Source organism: Rattus rattus, chromosome 6, assembly GCF_011064425.1.
Source record: "Rattus rattus isolate New Zealand chromosome 6, Rrattus_CSIRO_v1, whole genome shotgun sequence".
Taxonomy (NCBI): Eukaryota; Metazoa; Chordata; class Mammalia; order Rodentia; family Muridae; genus Rattus; species Rattus rattus.
This window is the reverse complement of record NC_046159.1, coordinates 11,383,418-11,397,872: the sequence shown is the minus strand read 5'-3', so window position 1 is coordinate 11,397,872 and position 14,455 is coordinate 11,383,418. Positions and strand designations below refer to the sequence as shown.

At 45.0% G+C, this 14,455-nt stretch overlaps 1 protein-coding gene across 1 annotated transcript in view; it reads right to left on the bottom strand.

Moving 5' to 3' along the window:
* Positions 1-14,196, bottom strand: part of Slc15a5 (solute carrier family 15 member 5) — an 89,023-nt gene extending 74,827 nt beyond the window's left edge. The window contains exons 1-2 of the mRNA XM_032907323.1: positions 13,854-14,196; positions 7,937-8,156 (exon numbers count right to left, since the gene is read on the bottom strand). Of these exons, the coding sequence (XP_032763214.1) occupies positions 7,937-8,156; positions 13,854-14,196 (563 nt within the window). The remainder of the gene's footprint in view (positions 1-7,936; positions 8,157-13,853) is intronic.
* Between the last annotated feature and the right edge of the window lie 259 nt (positions 14,197-14,455).

Sequence of the window (14,455 nt, the reverse complement as noted above, 5' to 3'; positions counted from 1 at the left end):
AGTTCACTGGAGTTTTTTCCCACTTTTTCTTCAGGAAAGAGACCTGAGCCTTGGAGGACTGAGGTGAGCCGTCTGCTTTGATGTAGCTGTGCCTCAGGCCCAGGAAGCAAAGCCATTTGTCACTGTGCAGCCTACAAGCAGGAACTGGGCTGGGTGATCTTTTGGTGGCCCTTTCCTGGATTCTGCAGTTATCGGTTTTATGACACTATTATTTCCTTATCCATCCGGGCTTTGACATTTGATCAACGTGCTCCAGCTCTCGTTAATTATAAATATTGTCCTTCTTCTTTGAAATGGTGGGCAGAAGACAGGAATTGGAGTTAGCTCTGATGATCACTCATACCCCATCTGACCTTACACGCCCTGGAATTCAGTGTAATTTTAAAAATGAAGATCACACCTTTTAGACAAAGATTATTTTAAAGACTTGGGTGAACAATAGCTGTCTATATGGTGCTAAGCCAGTGTCTGTGCTCCTTCTCCCTCTAATCCTTATTTAGGAAACGAGAATTGTGGCACAGGTCTGAAAGAAAGGGGTACAACACCGGAGATAAAGTGGACCCTGTAGGGCTTGGTTGGCCATGGTAATTTATTGGGATTTTATTCTCAGATAGTTGGTGGGAGGAGTCCTTGGGTGAAAGTCATCATGGGATTGATCATGTCTGACTTTAAATGAAAAGGAGTTAAAGGAGTTAAAAGGAGTGTTGGATCCATGGCTGTAGACGAGGCATGGCATGGAGTCACAGCCATTGTGATAGTCTGCATCACAGATAAGAGATGGCACGGGTCATGGGTTGACAGAGAACTGGCTAGGGGTGCCACAGGGAAGGGGTTGGGTGTTAGGCGTGAGATGTATGAGTGGGCAGGAGTATGGCTCAGGCGCAAGCTGGTACCGTCTCTGAAGCACCCACCCACTTTTGTGTCTGTGACTTTTTATCTCCCTTGGCCTGTCATGTCTTGCCTTTTAAGTTCACTGCAGGTCTCATCCGTGCTGTGAAATATTCTACTTATTCCGGCCCCTATTCTTCCAAAGAAAACAGCCTATTTCACTAGTGCCAGTTCAGCTTCTCATGTGTAGATTGTCACTGACACCATTTTATTCCACATCTCTACTTCTCTGTCCTTATGGTCCTTAGGGTCCTAGCACAGAACTAGAGCCACAACGTGGAAAGGACAATACAGAAGACATTGACTGAGGATGTGACAAACAAGAAAAAGATAGGCCATTAGACTTCTGATGATAACAGAGGGAAAGGGCTGGCAGAATGTGAACTCAAACCATGAAAACCCAATTGGGTTAATGCAACCCATGAACAAGAACGTATTTGTCATAACACAGGGGAGGTGCCAGGTTACAATTCTCTAAGACAGCCAGGCAGAGTCCCTACACTCAGCCTGGGACTAATCTCCCATGCTGTGGCAGGCAGTCCTCCTGAACCGTGGCTATAGCAACTGAGAGGTAGGAGCTGAGAGCAGTGTTGAGTTTCTTTCACTTGGTAGAGCGCCGTCTCCTCTCAAAGATAAGCAAGCACAATTGAGAAAATGCAAGGAGACTTTCAGTGGCTCTTCAGAGAGCCACAAACTGATAAACACCCAACTTCACCAAAGACGGTCAAGAAAGATGAAAAAGAATACCCTACGATTTAAATCTTGGGAAAGGTAGCTCGGAACCCCAAGAACGGCAGTGCTGAATTATCTACGTGTGGGAGGGGATTTCACATAAAACACTAAATGTAGTTTAGCAAATGTCATCCCACCTATTTGATTGTGTAATTTTCTGAAAGAATTAGTTAGCACAGACACACTCTACATTTGTCTTGGCTGCTCCACGGACGGGACAAGCCGCAGATAATTAAGGGTGAAATTATGTGTGGATCACCGGCGAAAAAATAAATAAAGAAAAGGAAAACCCACAGTCGTAGAGCTTACCATTAAGACTCATTTCACCGCAGAGTTCACCAGTAAATTGAATGTATAAAACACCTCTCACCCTGAAAGTCAGAGAGCAAAGTACCAAAGCAAAACAAATACCGTGATTAAGGGAAATTGAAAGCCAAGCTGCGGCAGGAACACAGTTCTTTAGTCTACGCTTAAGAATGGGAATGGAACTGCAAATAATTGTAAGCTTGCGCGTGCGGGCGGTTTTAAAAAATATTGTTATGATCCTCGGACTTCTCCTCACAAATCTTGGCTGTTGTTTTGGCTTTGTTTTAAACATTTTCTTAATTTATTTCGTGGTAACTTGAAAGTCGCACTGCTGCTTTGCTGTTTGTTAGAGGGACAGATTTACTTTAAGTGATTTTTAACAGGAATAACTAGAAGGCGGCCTTGACTAACCTAAGAAGCTATGACACGAGGAAGCAGTTTTCCGCAAGTTTCCAGTCTTCCTAATGTGAGCGGATGACTTGGGGACCCCAGAGAGAGCACTGTGTTCAGCCCTGGAAGACGTGAAGGTGACTTTGTAGATTTGTGACCCTCAAATGGGACAGAGGCAGGCAGAAGGGCCACTGGAACACATGGACACTGATTTCCCGGTGGGTGGTACTGTTCTAGCATAATCCTGAGTCTCCTGAAATACTGGAAAGAATATTCTGGCAAGTGTGTATTTGGAGCAGCAAGGAACACAGAGAAACACTGTAGCTCTTCCTTGTTGCCCTTGTTGGGGAGTTGTTTTCCCCAGCAGAGATGCGGACATCTTGATGAGTCAGCACCAAGGCTCAGGTAGCCGTTGTAGATGTAATCAACTAACAGCAGCTTCCCCTTTCTCGGATCTCTGCTGTTAGTCTCCGTTTATCGCCCTCCATTTTCCCTCCCTGCTCCTTCTTTTCCTAACGCCCAACCGTCCGTTCAGGAATCTCTAATGTGGGATGTTTGGGGTCAGGATTGAGAATTACCGTTTTTAAGGGATTGGTAAAGGATTGCAACAAGGTTTCAAGTGTAGCTCAGAATCACCTCACCCTTGGTACATGGCCAAGGCAGTCCTTGAACTCTAGATCTTTCTACTTAATGTACATCTCTCTCTCTCTCTCTCTCTCTCTCTCTCTCTCTCTCTCTCCATATATATATATATTATAATTATATATAATATATATAATAATTAACTTGTAAATAACCATTTTTATCTGCTACATAGTACATAGTGTAAAATGTACATAGTTTCCCCCAAACAATACAGACAGAACCTACTTTTTGCTTATTTATTTATTGGTTCCTTTGAGACAAGATCTCTATATGCCTAGGCTGGCCTCTAGGTTGTCATGTAGCCGAGGAAAGTCTTTGACCCCTGGACAAGCACTCACCAGTGGTTTTTAACTTGATTCTGTTGGTTTGAAAATGAAGAAAACAAATTTCCTTCCTTGTGTCCTTTGTCAAGCTGATATAACCAAGAGCCCTGGGGTCCAGGAATTGGGATATTTCAAAAGAATACTTGGATAGCTTTAATGTGCATCTAAAGGTAAAACTCATCCCTTGGGTTCGGTTTCTGGAAAAACTGGTAGAACACTTCTTAAAGATTCTGCGTTTGAGTCCATGTCAACTCAGAGTATTTCTGTCTGCGATAGACATCATGTAGGGTCAATTTAGGTACGCATTTCTGAAACTTGGGGGATGGAATAAATTCATGGTCTGTCCCTTTCAAGAACCGATGACTTGCTTGGGATTTGATTCTGCCTAATTCACCGTAGGAATCCTTAAGCGTCACGCCGTGAAATAGAGATAGAATGCAAATTATCAGGTAAAATGAGTAGAAAAAAAATGTGACCAGCGATTTGAAGCTGACGGTGGCAGGCTTTAAAATTATGGCCATGAACAGATTTAATTTTCCACCATCCTTTGGCTTCGAGAAAAAAAACCCTGCTCAGGGGCACTCGGTTACATCATCTCCAGTGTGGTGGCTCAGAACTCCGTGCCTCAGAACCCAGACATCCCTGAGATAAATGGGTTCTGATCTGGGTACATAGGTGCACCAGGATGCTGGCAGATCTCGATTTCAGAGAGATTAAGCCTTGCACTTCCGGTGAGGTGCAGCGTAGCGGAAGACTGGTCCAGATGGCGCTGTTGGCTAGCAGTGGCTTTTCCCAGGGCATTTGGCAGTCTTACTCAGAATCAATGTTGTCAGTTCCTAAAACTTCTGGTCTGTCCTGCTTACCAGGATCGCTGGGAAGCTTTGGGTGGTATAGAGCAACGGCCCATCTCATTGAAGGTCTCACGGCTATGAACATCAGACATCTGCGCTGAAAGCAGGGCTTTCTGCAGACTTCGGTTGTTAGAGGCTTAAGGGGCGTGTTGTCTTTGGAAAGGTGCTGTTGAAATCAATCACTTTTTTTTAACGTTGGCGGCGTTTAGGGTTTTATTTTTCTTTTCTGGCACTGGTCATTGAATCTGCGGCCTCACGAACATCGGGAGAACCATTCTACCCTTGAACTATACTCAGTGCAACAGATGATTTTGTGGACTTTAAGGAAACAATTAAACTAACGGAAAGTCCATTTTAACGATGGCTACCTATTAAATGGAGTTTCCTTCCTAGCCAAAAGAGAAGGATTTTTAGCTATGACGTGTTTACTGTTCAATAATAGTAACAGCTATTAAAATTAAAAATGTCAGTGGTATGTGAGGATACTCTGTGCATAAGCAAAAACGGGTCCCTCTGAGGTATTTGCACCTTGCTGGAAGTCATAGCCCTCCCAAGTGATAGTCGGCAGGCGATCCTGCCAGCGAGTTACCCAACTGCCTGTAGAGTGTCTGTCCATTTTGCCACCAACCCATTCAGAATGTTCTAGAACAGATTTCTCATTCGTGTCATTCTTTTTTCTACACACTTTATTAAGTAGACGATGATCAAACTTGTGCTATAGCTTGATGTTTAGAGTAAGAAGGTGAGAAAATGCAAACAATGAAGTCCAGCCTTAAATGAGCCCAGCAGGCAGTGTTTAATCACATCTAAGAGTAATAGGATGCTTCATCTACTTCTCTAGATGCTGGGTCTTCAAACTCCAGAGATACCGCTTGATTACTCTCATCAGAGATTTTAATGAAATCAGACAATAGTAGAAAGCACTTGCTAAATGTGTTGTTCTCAAATCTGGCCTGGTTCCTCCCAGCCCCCTGAAATTCATTGTGCCCCAGTCCCCATCCTCCTACCCAAACCCCTAAAGCACAAGTCCACTGGGAGTCCCCTCTGTTTCCCAAAGAAAGTAGTTCATTCATATAATGTCCCCTTTGTAATCAACACCGAGAAATGTCACTTTGATTAAACACAGCCCTGAATGACTAAAACCACAGTACAATACAGTCTCTGGAGCTATCTTTCAGAACAACTGATCGCTCTCCGGTCTTAATCCTCTGGAGTCTTATTTAATCAAAATGATGTTGCTAATTAAGGATTAAAACTTCTGAATAGAATGAAAAAGGATTTCTTTCTCCTTCAGGCAGGTCAAGGAGGCAAAAATTGCTACAAGGGAGCGAGCGTCCTATCTCCCTTTGATAAACTGCATCCTTTCCTGACATTAGGACTTAATCCAAAACAGGCTTCAGTGTTTTGTAATATTAATATGAGAGAGAGGTGGGGGGGATAAGGAGGAGAAAGAACTCACTTGGACAGTTGTGTGCACGTAGATAACATTGACTCTAAACATTTTTCTTTAGTGCAGTTTTTAAAACCGTGCAAGTGTTTTCCTTCCGTGTATGCATGAACCTCGTGCCTGCATGGACCCTCCTTAGACTAGGAGAGGGTGTCAGAGCCCTGAAGTGGAGTCATCACTGACTTTTAGCCATGTGTGGGTGTTGGTAGCAACTGCACTTGAGTCCTTCAGAAGAGTAGCGAGTACTTTTAACCACCGAGCCATCTCTCCAGCCCCTCATTTAATGTTTTTAAGATTTTTTTTTCAACATTTTTGTCTGGTGCTGGTGTCTGCCATGATTTATTGTGAAATAACAGTGGTGACGAGATAGCTTTTCTTGAGAGTGTTGGGAATCTGATACACGCACGCACACACACACACACACACAGAGAGAGAGAGAGAGAGAGAGAGAGAGAGAGAGAGAGAGAGAGAAACAAACCAAACCAAAATTAACAACAAAAAAAAGCCCAAACAGACAAACAAACCCAGAGTGAACTCGATGCTTCCTGGTTCGCTTTCAACTGTTATGAAGAAAATGTACTCAGTCATCAACTTAAAATGAGGACAGTATAATGTCAAGGCTCCCAGGGTTTTAGCTAGTCCTTGGTGGCTGACCCATTGTGTTAGGGCCTCTGGCAAGGCAATACCTTAGAGCCATGGCTGGAACCAAATGACCCAACAAAGCTGCTCACCTAGTGCTCACCCAGAAGCAAGAAGAACATGAGGAAAAAGCCAGGATCCCAGCATCTCCTTCAAAACCATAACTTGGTTTTTACGAGGCCCCACTGTGTAAAGGTTCTCCATGGTACAGTAGGTCAGGGACCAAACCTTCCGTCCGCGGGCCTTTGGGGAGACATTTTGGATCTAAATGGCATTTTCCGAAATACAAGCTAATCCTTCCCCTAGGTGGAAGGTGTGAAATGGTGCCATGTGGACTTTAACAGCGGCTCATAGACGTTTGACACCCACAAATGAGTAGTGTGGACCCAAGAGAAACTCCATGCTAAGCTACGAACAGTGTCTTCATGTTGATCGTTTCTTGACTCTCTCTTTCACAGCACATAAACTGGTGCCTTTAAAAACATCCAGAGCCTGGGGAGATGGCGCAGTAGGCGGAGCGCTCGCTGTGGAACCATCGGGGCCTGAGTTTGAGTCCTAGTATGCACGTAAAAGGCCTGGTGTGGTGCTGCACCCTTGTATTTCCAGCTCCAGGGTGGTGCATGCAGAAAGGCTGCTCCTGGAACTCACTGACCATCCAGTTTAGATAATCGGGAAGGTTCAGAAAACGATGTGAGACCATACCTCAAAATCTCGGTAGATCCCAAAGAATGAGACTAGAGGTCAGCCTCTGCTCCCCTTGGGGACACATGTGCATAGACACACCTACACATGCACATACACATACCTGCACGCACATTCTTATTCTCCAGGCCGAGTTGCCAAGCGTCAGAGAAAGATGGTTTGCTTGTCATAAAACTCAACTCTTCAGGTGTTGGGGGTGATATGAGGAGAAATTAGGATCCTGATGGATTTCCAACACATCCGAGGCACTCTTTTCTTCGTTGTTATCTCCTCTTTACACCAGCCTGTGGAGTCACCGGCCCTGCTGGTCTCATCTGTAGCAACGTGAGCAGGACGACTATGGCTACCCTTCGGTGAGCAGCTGCAGCTATAGCACCAAGTTCTCTGTCTGCAGCAGTCAGAGCTGAGAAAGTGTGAGCACTGCCTTCAGACACGAACAGACTAGAGAGAAGACGACCCGGTCAAGGTCAGACGCTTATGGTAAGGAGAGGTGAGACTTCCACCAGGCCTGTTCGGTGCAGAGGTCGTATCCTATTCATTGCCACAACCCACTGTGTGTCTTCTTCCAACTTGGAGAAGAAATTAATCGGGTTTTCTTGGGAGGTTGCTGATCCTGGTTGATAGCTGATCAGGATTTCTTTGTTGTGTTTGTTTCAGTGTGTGTGTGTGTGTGTGTGTGTGTGTGTGTGTGTGTGTGTGTGTCTATGCCTGTATCTGCATATACTTGTATGTGCCCTTGGAGGTCAGAAGAGGGCACTGATCCCCTGCAGCTGGAGTTATAGGCAGCTGTGAACCGCTGGAGCTGGGTGCTAGGAACCAAACTGCAGTCCTCTAGAAGAGCATCCTAAACTCCTGAGTCACAGCTCCAACCTTGACCATGACTACTGACCGATCCATCATCACAGACGTCACCACACTGCCACTCACCCAGCCCAACCAATGACAAACTGAGAAGACCTAAACGAGGACTGAATGCTGTAATTCTGTCTTCTATCCTCACCAATGCCACTTACCAGTTACAAAATGACATTGGCTTCTTTGACTCCTGTTCCCGATGGCCACACGCCTCCGGCGGACGAACAACGGCCCTTATTCCTCCTGTGCCCAGGCAGAGGGTCAGCAGCGCTACATGAAACAGCGTGGCCCGCTTCCTCATGGGCATGTTAGACGCAGGAGAAGCGCCTCCGTAGAAATCCTCCGAGGGAAAAGCAAGCACTGATAACAAGGCAGTGCCTGTTGGTGGAGAGAAAAGGAGAGAGAGAGCTTGTAGCACAGATGCAAACTCACCAGAGCATATTGCAAATTAGCGCTTCACTCTGGAAGGTCCGTGGCTGTGTGGGTGTCTTACTAGCATGCTTGATGTTGGTTTTGCAATTTCAGGGATGGCTTACATTTTCCCGAGTGGCTCAGCAGTTCACAGCTGGCACTGCCCTCGTGAGGGGACTCAAGTTCAATTCTGGGGTGCGGATGTCGGGTGCCCTCTTGTGGTCTTTGTGGCTTTACTCCCATGCACATACCCCATTCTGCCACGCACATAATTGAAAATTAAATAACCAACTTACGAAATTTTTTTTGGTTCATTTGTAATCAACTCATGTATAAAAGAGTATATTAAAGAATTCTCTTTACTGCATGTTTTAACTAGTCAAAGGTTCTGGGATTGTTTCCCCACCCCCCTGCTTCCAGTTTCAACCATCTTTCCTCTAAAAATGTATAAAGAAATGATGTCCAATTTTAACGACGTTAAAACGATTCAGAATTGTTTTGTACGAAAACTTAAGACATTTGCTGGAGTAGAGCATACCCGTAGTCCTAGCTCTCAGGGGGAAGGAAAGGTCAGGAGCTGAAGGACACCCTTTGGGCACGTATGTCCTTATTACTCAGTTTTCTCACACAGATTCCTGAGCCTTTCTGGCTCAGAGATGAGAAACCCGGGGAGTGGTGCGGTAGGAACAGGAGTGCGTCCTGGGTCATGCAGACCAGTCGGGAGGAGGTGGGCTACAGAATGACAGGGAAGCCTGGGTATCATCCCCACTTTTACCTTGTGGCCCCTGGCTGATGACTGTGCTCAAATAGAAATCGCTCTGCTTCCCCATCATTTGCTCAGATGTCCATTTCTTGCCAAGCATTTCCATATGCTATACTGTTCCCCCAAAACTAACACCGGGATGTCAGTTGACAGAGAGCCCCTTCTGGCCTGTCCTATTCTGCTCTCTGACATTGAGCTACCTCCTTAACACGATTAATGTTGTTTAGCCCATTTGATTACATTTTTTTCTGTCCGGTTACTCTGATATTGCCATTTTTGATATGAAATTTTGCAAAGTTGTTATGGGCGGTCAGTTCCTCAAGAACACATGAAGTTCTACAGAAATACAAATTGGGTACAGCATTTAACATCTTCGCTACACGTCTTTACCATGTGACGAATGACGAATGCAGGAGTTTGACTGTCATTCAGCAGCGGGCTGATTTACTGAGGGTGGACCCTTTAAGTTACTGGCTTTGAAATGTTTTCTTTCAAGGTCAGCCAGATGTGAAACAATATGTTTCTCTAGTATTTGATCTTCTTCCCCAGAAATGTGAGGTGAGGCTTGGCAGTACCAAGTTATCCAAGGGCATGCGCAGTTCAGTTGGTGCATGTGGTAATCACCCATTTAAGGCCAATCTACTTCCAGACCACATGATATTCCTGTATCAATAAGTCACAAAGATGTTCCCTTTCCATCCTCTGGGGAAAATGTCACAAGATTCTGATCTCATTAGAGCAAGACCTCACTTCTATCTCCAGTAAAAACTGATGTGATAACAATGCAAATAAATCTGCAATACATTTGATAAGAACTTATCTCTTTCATGAGACACATTGTGCCCTGCAAAAGTTGTCTGCTTGTATCTGCAAGCCTCGTGAAAAGGAGTGCTGTCATACCTTATGGGAGGTCACAGGGGAACAATTCAGGAGTGAGTGGGTAGGTCAGAAAGGCAGACACACAGAAAGCACTTGCATAGCAGAAGGGTCAGTGTATTTATTGCACGTAGAGACCAGGGGTTTTGGGGGTATTAGCTCTTAGATGCCACCCACTTTAACTTTGGAGATGGGGGTCTCTCAGTGACCTGTTGCTTGCCACGTAGGCTAGTGATGTGTAATGGTTTCCTCTGAACTGGAACATTCTTTCTAGGAGAGAGAGGAGGTCAGGAGATCTAGGAGGTAAACTAAATTCACATGACCAGGGGATGATAAAAATTTGAAGATTCACCAAGTCCTATTCCCAGAGTCATAGAGGCAATAAACATGTACTGAGGGAGGAGACAGACACCAGAGATGCAGAGAGGGCCGTCTCTGACCCTGGAGCTGTCTGAAAGTCAGGGAAAGAGCTCTAGGAACGTGGGCTTCAAGACCTTCCCATGTTGTAGAGGGCTTTGTGGTGGTGGTTCCCCTATTTTGAGTCATCCCCACTCCTATAAATAATCTTTCACCCACATTCCTGTTAGTAACCCCAATAAAAATTCACCGGTTCACCAAACTGGATTTTGATGCAACTATGACTTTGGTTTGTCATAGGTTCTCTATCTGGAGTGAATAAGTATATATGTGTGTGTGGTGGAGCGTTAGTGTTTCCTAGGGAAAGCCTCTGACACCATAGCAGGCAGCATTTTTACATCTCCCAGTGTTGCTAAAATTGGGCACCACCACGTCATGTATTTGGACACTGCTTCTGGGATGAACTGAGCTCTTCATGCTCACATGACAGACATCGCTGACTGAACCATCTCCCTTCACAGCCCATGCAATTGCTATGTCTGCTAACGTGGCTAAACTCAGAAACTGGCAACAAACATAGGTCTTGGCAAAATAGCAGGAGTGTTCAAAATCTCAGGTACAGGGCGAATACTTGAAGGAGTTAACTGTTTCAGGCAGAGAGGAAAACGAATAGAAGAGGGAGAAGTAGGGATGTAGCGAGGATGTCAGTGTCATTGGAGGTGAGCACAGACCCTTCCAGGGGAGCAAATTCCATATAAATTATAAAGGTTCAGATATGCTAAATTTGGGCTTATTTTTAGACAATAGAACAATATGGATGCAACGTGAAGCAATACGTATGCATTCTTTTTCAAGAAGTCATTTTGGTAAAATGTATGTGGGCTGGAGTGGGACAGATGGCTGGTAGCCCAGCAGATAGGCCACAGTCAAGGAGAATGCTCACTTTTATAAAAGAATCTAAATGGATATTAGTGGGAATCTCTAATGTGCAGTAACAGCTTACAGTGTCATGGCAGTTGTGAGTGGAAAATGCAGGATGTGACATAGTAAGAAAACAAAGCCAAACCCAGCTCCAGGTGAGGCAAAAGGAGGATGACTGTGATTTCAGGGCCTGATTCAGCCACACGGTAGCTTTCTAAGACAGTCTGGGATGCTTGGGGAAACCTTCTCTCAAAGTAAGAAGGATAAAATGGGAGGACATGTAGCTCAGTGGTGGAGGGTTTGTGTAGCATGTGTGGATCCTGGCTTCAATACTCAAGGTGGGACAGTGAGATCAGAGAGAACGAGAGAGAGAGAGAGAGAGAGAGAGAGAGAGAGAGAGAGAGAGAGAGAGAGAGACAGAGAGAGAGAGAGAGAGAGAGAGAGAGAGAGAGAGAGAGAGAGAGAGAGAGAGAGAGACACAGAGAGAGAGAGAGAGAGAGAGAGAGAGAGACAGAGAGAGACAGAGAGAGAGACAGAGAGAGAGAGAGAGAGAGAGAGACAGAGAGACAGAGAGAGAGAGAGACAGAGAGAGAGAGAGAGACAGAGAGAGACACAGAGAGACAAGAGAGAGAGAGACAGAGAGATAGAAGAAAGCCAACCAACCCATTAAGAACAAGAGCCCAGGGGGAGTCGATCTAGTCCTTTTTGCTTGGAAAAATTCCAAAGGTAAGATCTCCTTTTTCTATCCCAGTGTGGTGACTTATCCAGGAGTTCGGACTCAAGAAATAAGAACACTGAACAAGAAAATGAACTCTAATACCTGTGGTGTGGCATGCAGTCCAATCAAGGAGAATTCATCTTTCCTTATCTTGCTTTCTCTTTCTCCTTATCAGAATGCTCCTTGACACACAGTAGCAGGCCTGCGAGGGCCGCCTCACCCAGGCCTACTTGTCTCCCACTTACTGCCACTGACAGAGAACCTCTTCACAGGAGATTCTCCCTGCACAGTACTGCCCAGGTTCTTTAGCTCAGAACCTTGGAGGTTAAACCACTGTGCCAAGACCGTTGGGGTCTCCATTTAAGCAGTTTTGGTGGCTGTGATGCTGTTTGCTGAGGCAAATGATTGACAGCTGTTATTTCCATCCTCCCCTTAGCAGATGCTTGTCTAGGAAGGATGGCTCAATGGCTCGGCATGTGGTTATGGACCATAGCCAGGAAGATGGGTTAGTGGTAAATGTGCTCCTTATGCAACCTGCAATTCCAAAGCCCTGCAAAATGCTGGGTGTGGCAGTACACATTCTTAGTTTCTGTACTCCTAGGTGAAGATAGAAAGGAGGCAGAGGTGGGAGAATTCTCTGGAAGCTCACAGGCAAGCTACTGTGGAATATGTGTCTCTCTAGAGGAAACAAGAGAGACTGTCTTAGGATTTCTATTCCTGCACAATCATCGTGACCAAGAAGCAAGGTGGGGAGGAAAGGGTTTATTCAGCTTACACTTCCACTTTGCTGTTCATCACCAAAGGAAGTCAAGACTGGAACTCGAGCAGGTCAGGAAGCAGAGGCCATGGGGGGATATTACTTACTGGCTTGCTTCCCCTGGCTTACTCAGCTTGCTTTTTATAGAACCCAGGACCACCAGCCCAAGGATGGCACCAACCACAAGGGGCTGGGTCCTCCCTCCTTGATCACTAATGCCTTACAGCTGGATCTCATGGAGGCATTTCCTCAAGGGAGGCTCCTTTCTGTGTGACAACTCCAGCCTGAGTCAAGTTGACACACAAAACCTGCCAGTACAGAGACTCTGCCTCAGAACAAGATGTAAGGTAAAAACCTACTCCCAAGAGTTGTCCTCTGACTTATATGCAAGTGTGTGTGTGCACACATACACACAGACACAGATGCACACACACACATGGAGAGACACATACACACACAGACACACAAAGACACACATATACACATACACAGACACACACACACACACACACACATACACACACAGACACACACACACAGACACACACACACACACACACACACACACACACACAGAAACAAACACACAGAAAGACACACACACAAAAACACACAAAAACACAGAAACACACACAGACACACATGCACACAGACACACACCCACATACACACACACAGTATCAACCAGCTTTCTCTATATACCTCATCAAGCGCTCCCGAGCTTCTGTACCTTTTTTGTCCTTTGTGTAAATAATCCTACCGTCCTGTCTGAATTCACTTCTTTTTAAATCTATCACTGCATCTTAAAACCCAGAAATCATATCTTATGTGGACTCTAATTACCATATGATTAATTATGAAAGCCAAACACTTCTTAGTTGTTCTACACGAACTTCAACAACCTTTTTGGCATAATTCTTCTGGTTGTGAAGCAGATGAATTCCGTGTTTCATATAGGGTCTGCCACAAATTTGAGTTAAAGCAGAGAGAGAAAGAGGTGAGGGCATCGTTAGGTGTAGAGGAGATTGACATGCAAAGATATAATTAGCATAAAATATAGTAATCGCAATGCTCTGAGTATTAAAAACCCTGGGGAACATAATATATACATCCACTAACAGCCTAAATGATGCAAAGAATGGAATAAATTGAAATGACACATTTTGTTATAGTTTATGCTAAGGACAGGGTGGAAACAAAACTAAAAATTCTTAACAAAGCCATATTCCTCTATGTGCCCTCCCCCAAACACTGTTAGTAAGGGACACTCACCTAGGAAATGTAGAAACAAGGCTATGCAAACCAGTTTGCTCCTCCCGAGGTACTTGCTATCCGCGAGCCATCCCATAAACACAGGGGTAAGGACGGAGGCTCCAATGAAGCACAAGTTGAGAATGGCTGCCTGGTGGTTGTAGCAGCCAAGCCTCCTTGTGCAGAAGGGGATCATGTTGCAGACAACTTCGAAGAAAGTGAACCTCTCACACAGCTCCACCAGAAGCGAGCAGATTCCAACTCGGAAACACCCCAAATGTCCCACCGTCTTCTGCCGCTCAGGGCCACCATGTAAGGGTAAGGGTGCTTTTTCATCATTTATGATGAAGCCTGTAATGAACATGATTGCTTTTCCTTGACTACTACTCATGTGAGTCGCTGGGACTCACACAAGTTGTTGAGTTATCAACAATCGGGTTGTTGTTGTTCTTTTCCCTATTCCTCTAGTGAAAAAAAAATAAGATGGCCGCCTAGAATTTCACATCTCCATGCTAAAATTTCTTGAGCCTTTTTGCACATCAATGCTATTTATTTTGATGGTCTGGAAGCCCAGGAGAGAAGACCTGAGCAGTTTAAACACTCAATGCTCAGCCCAGCCACAT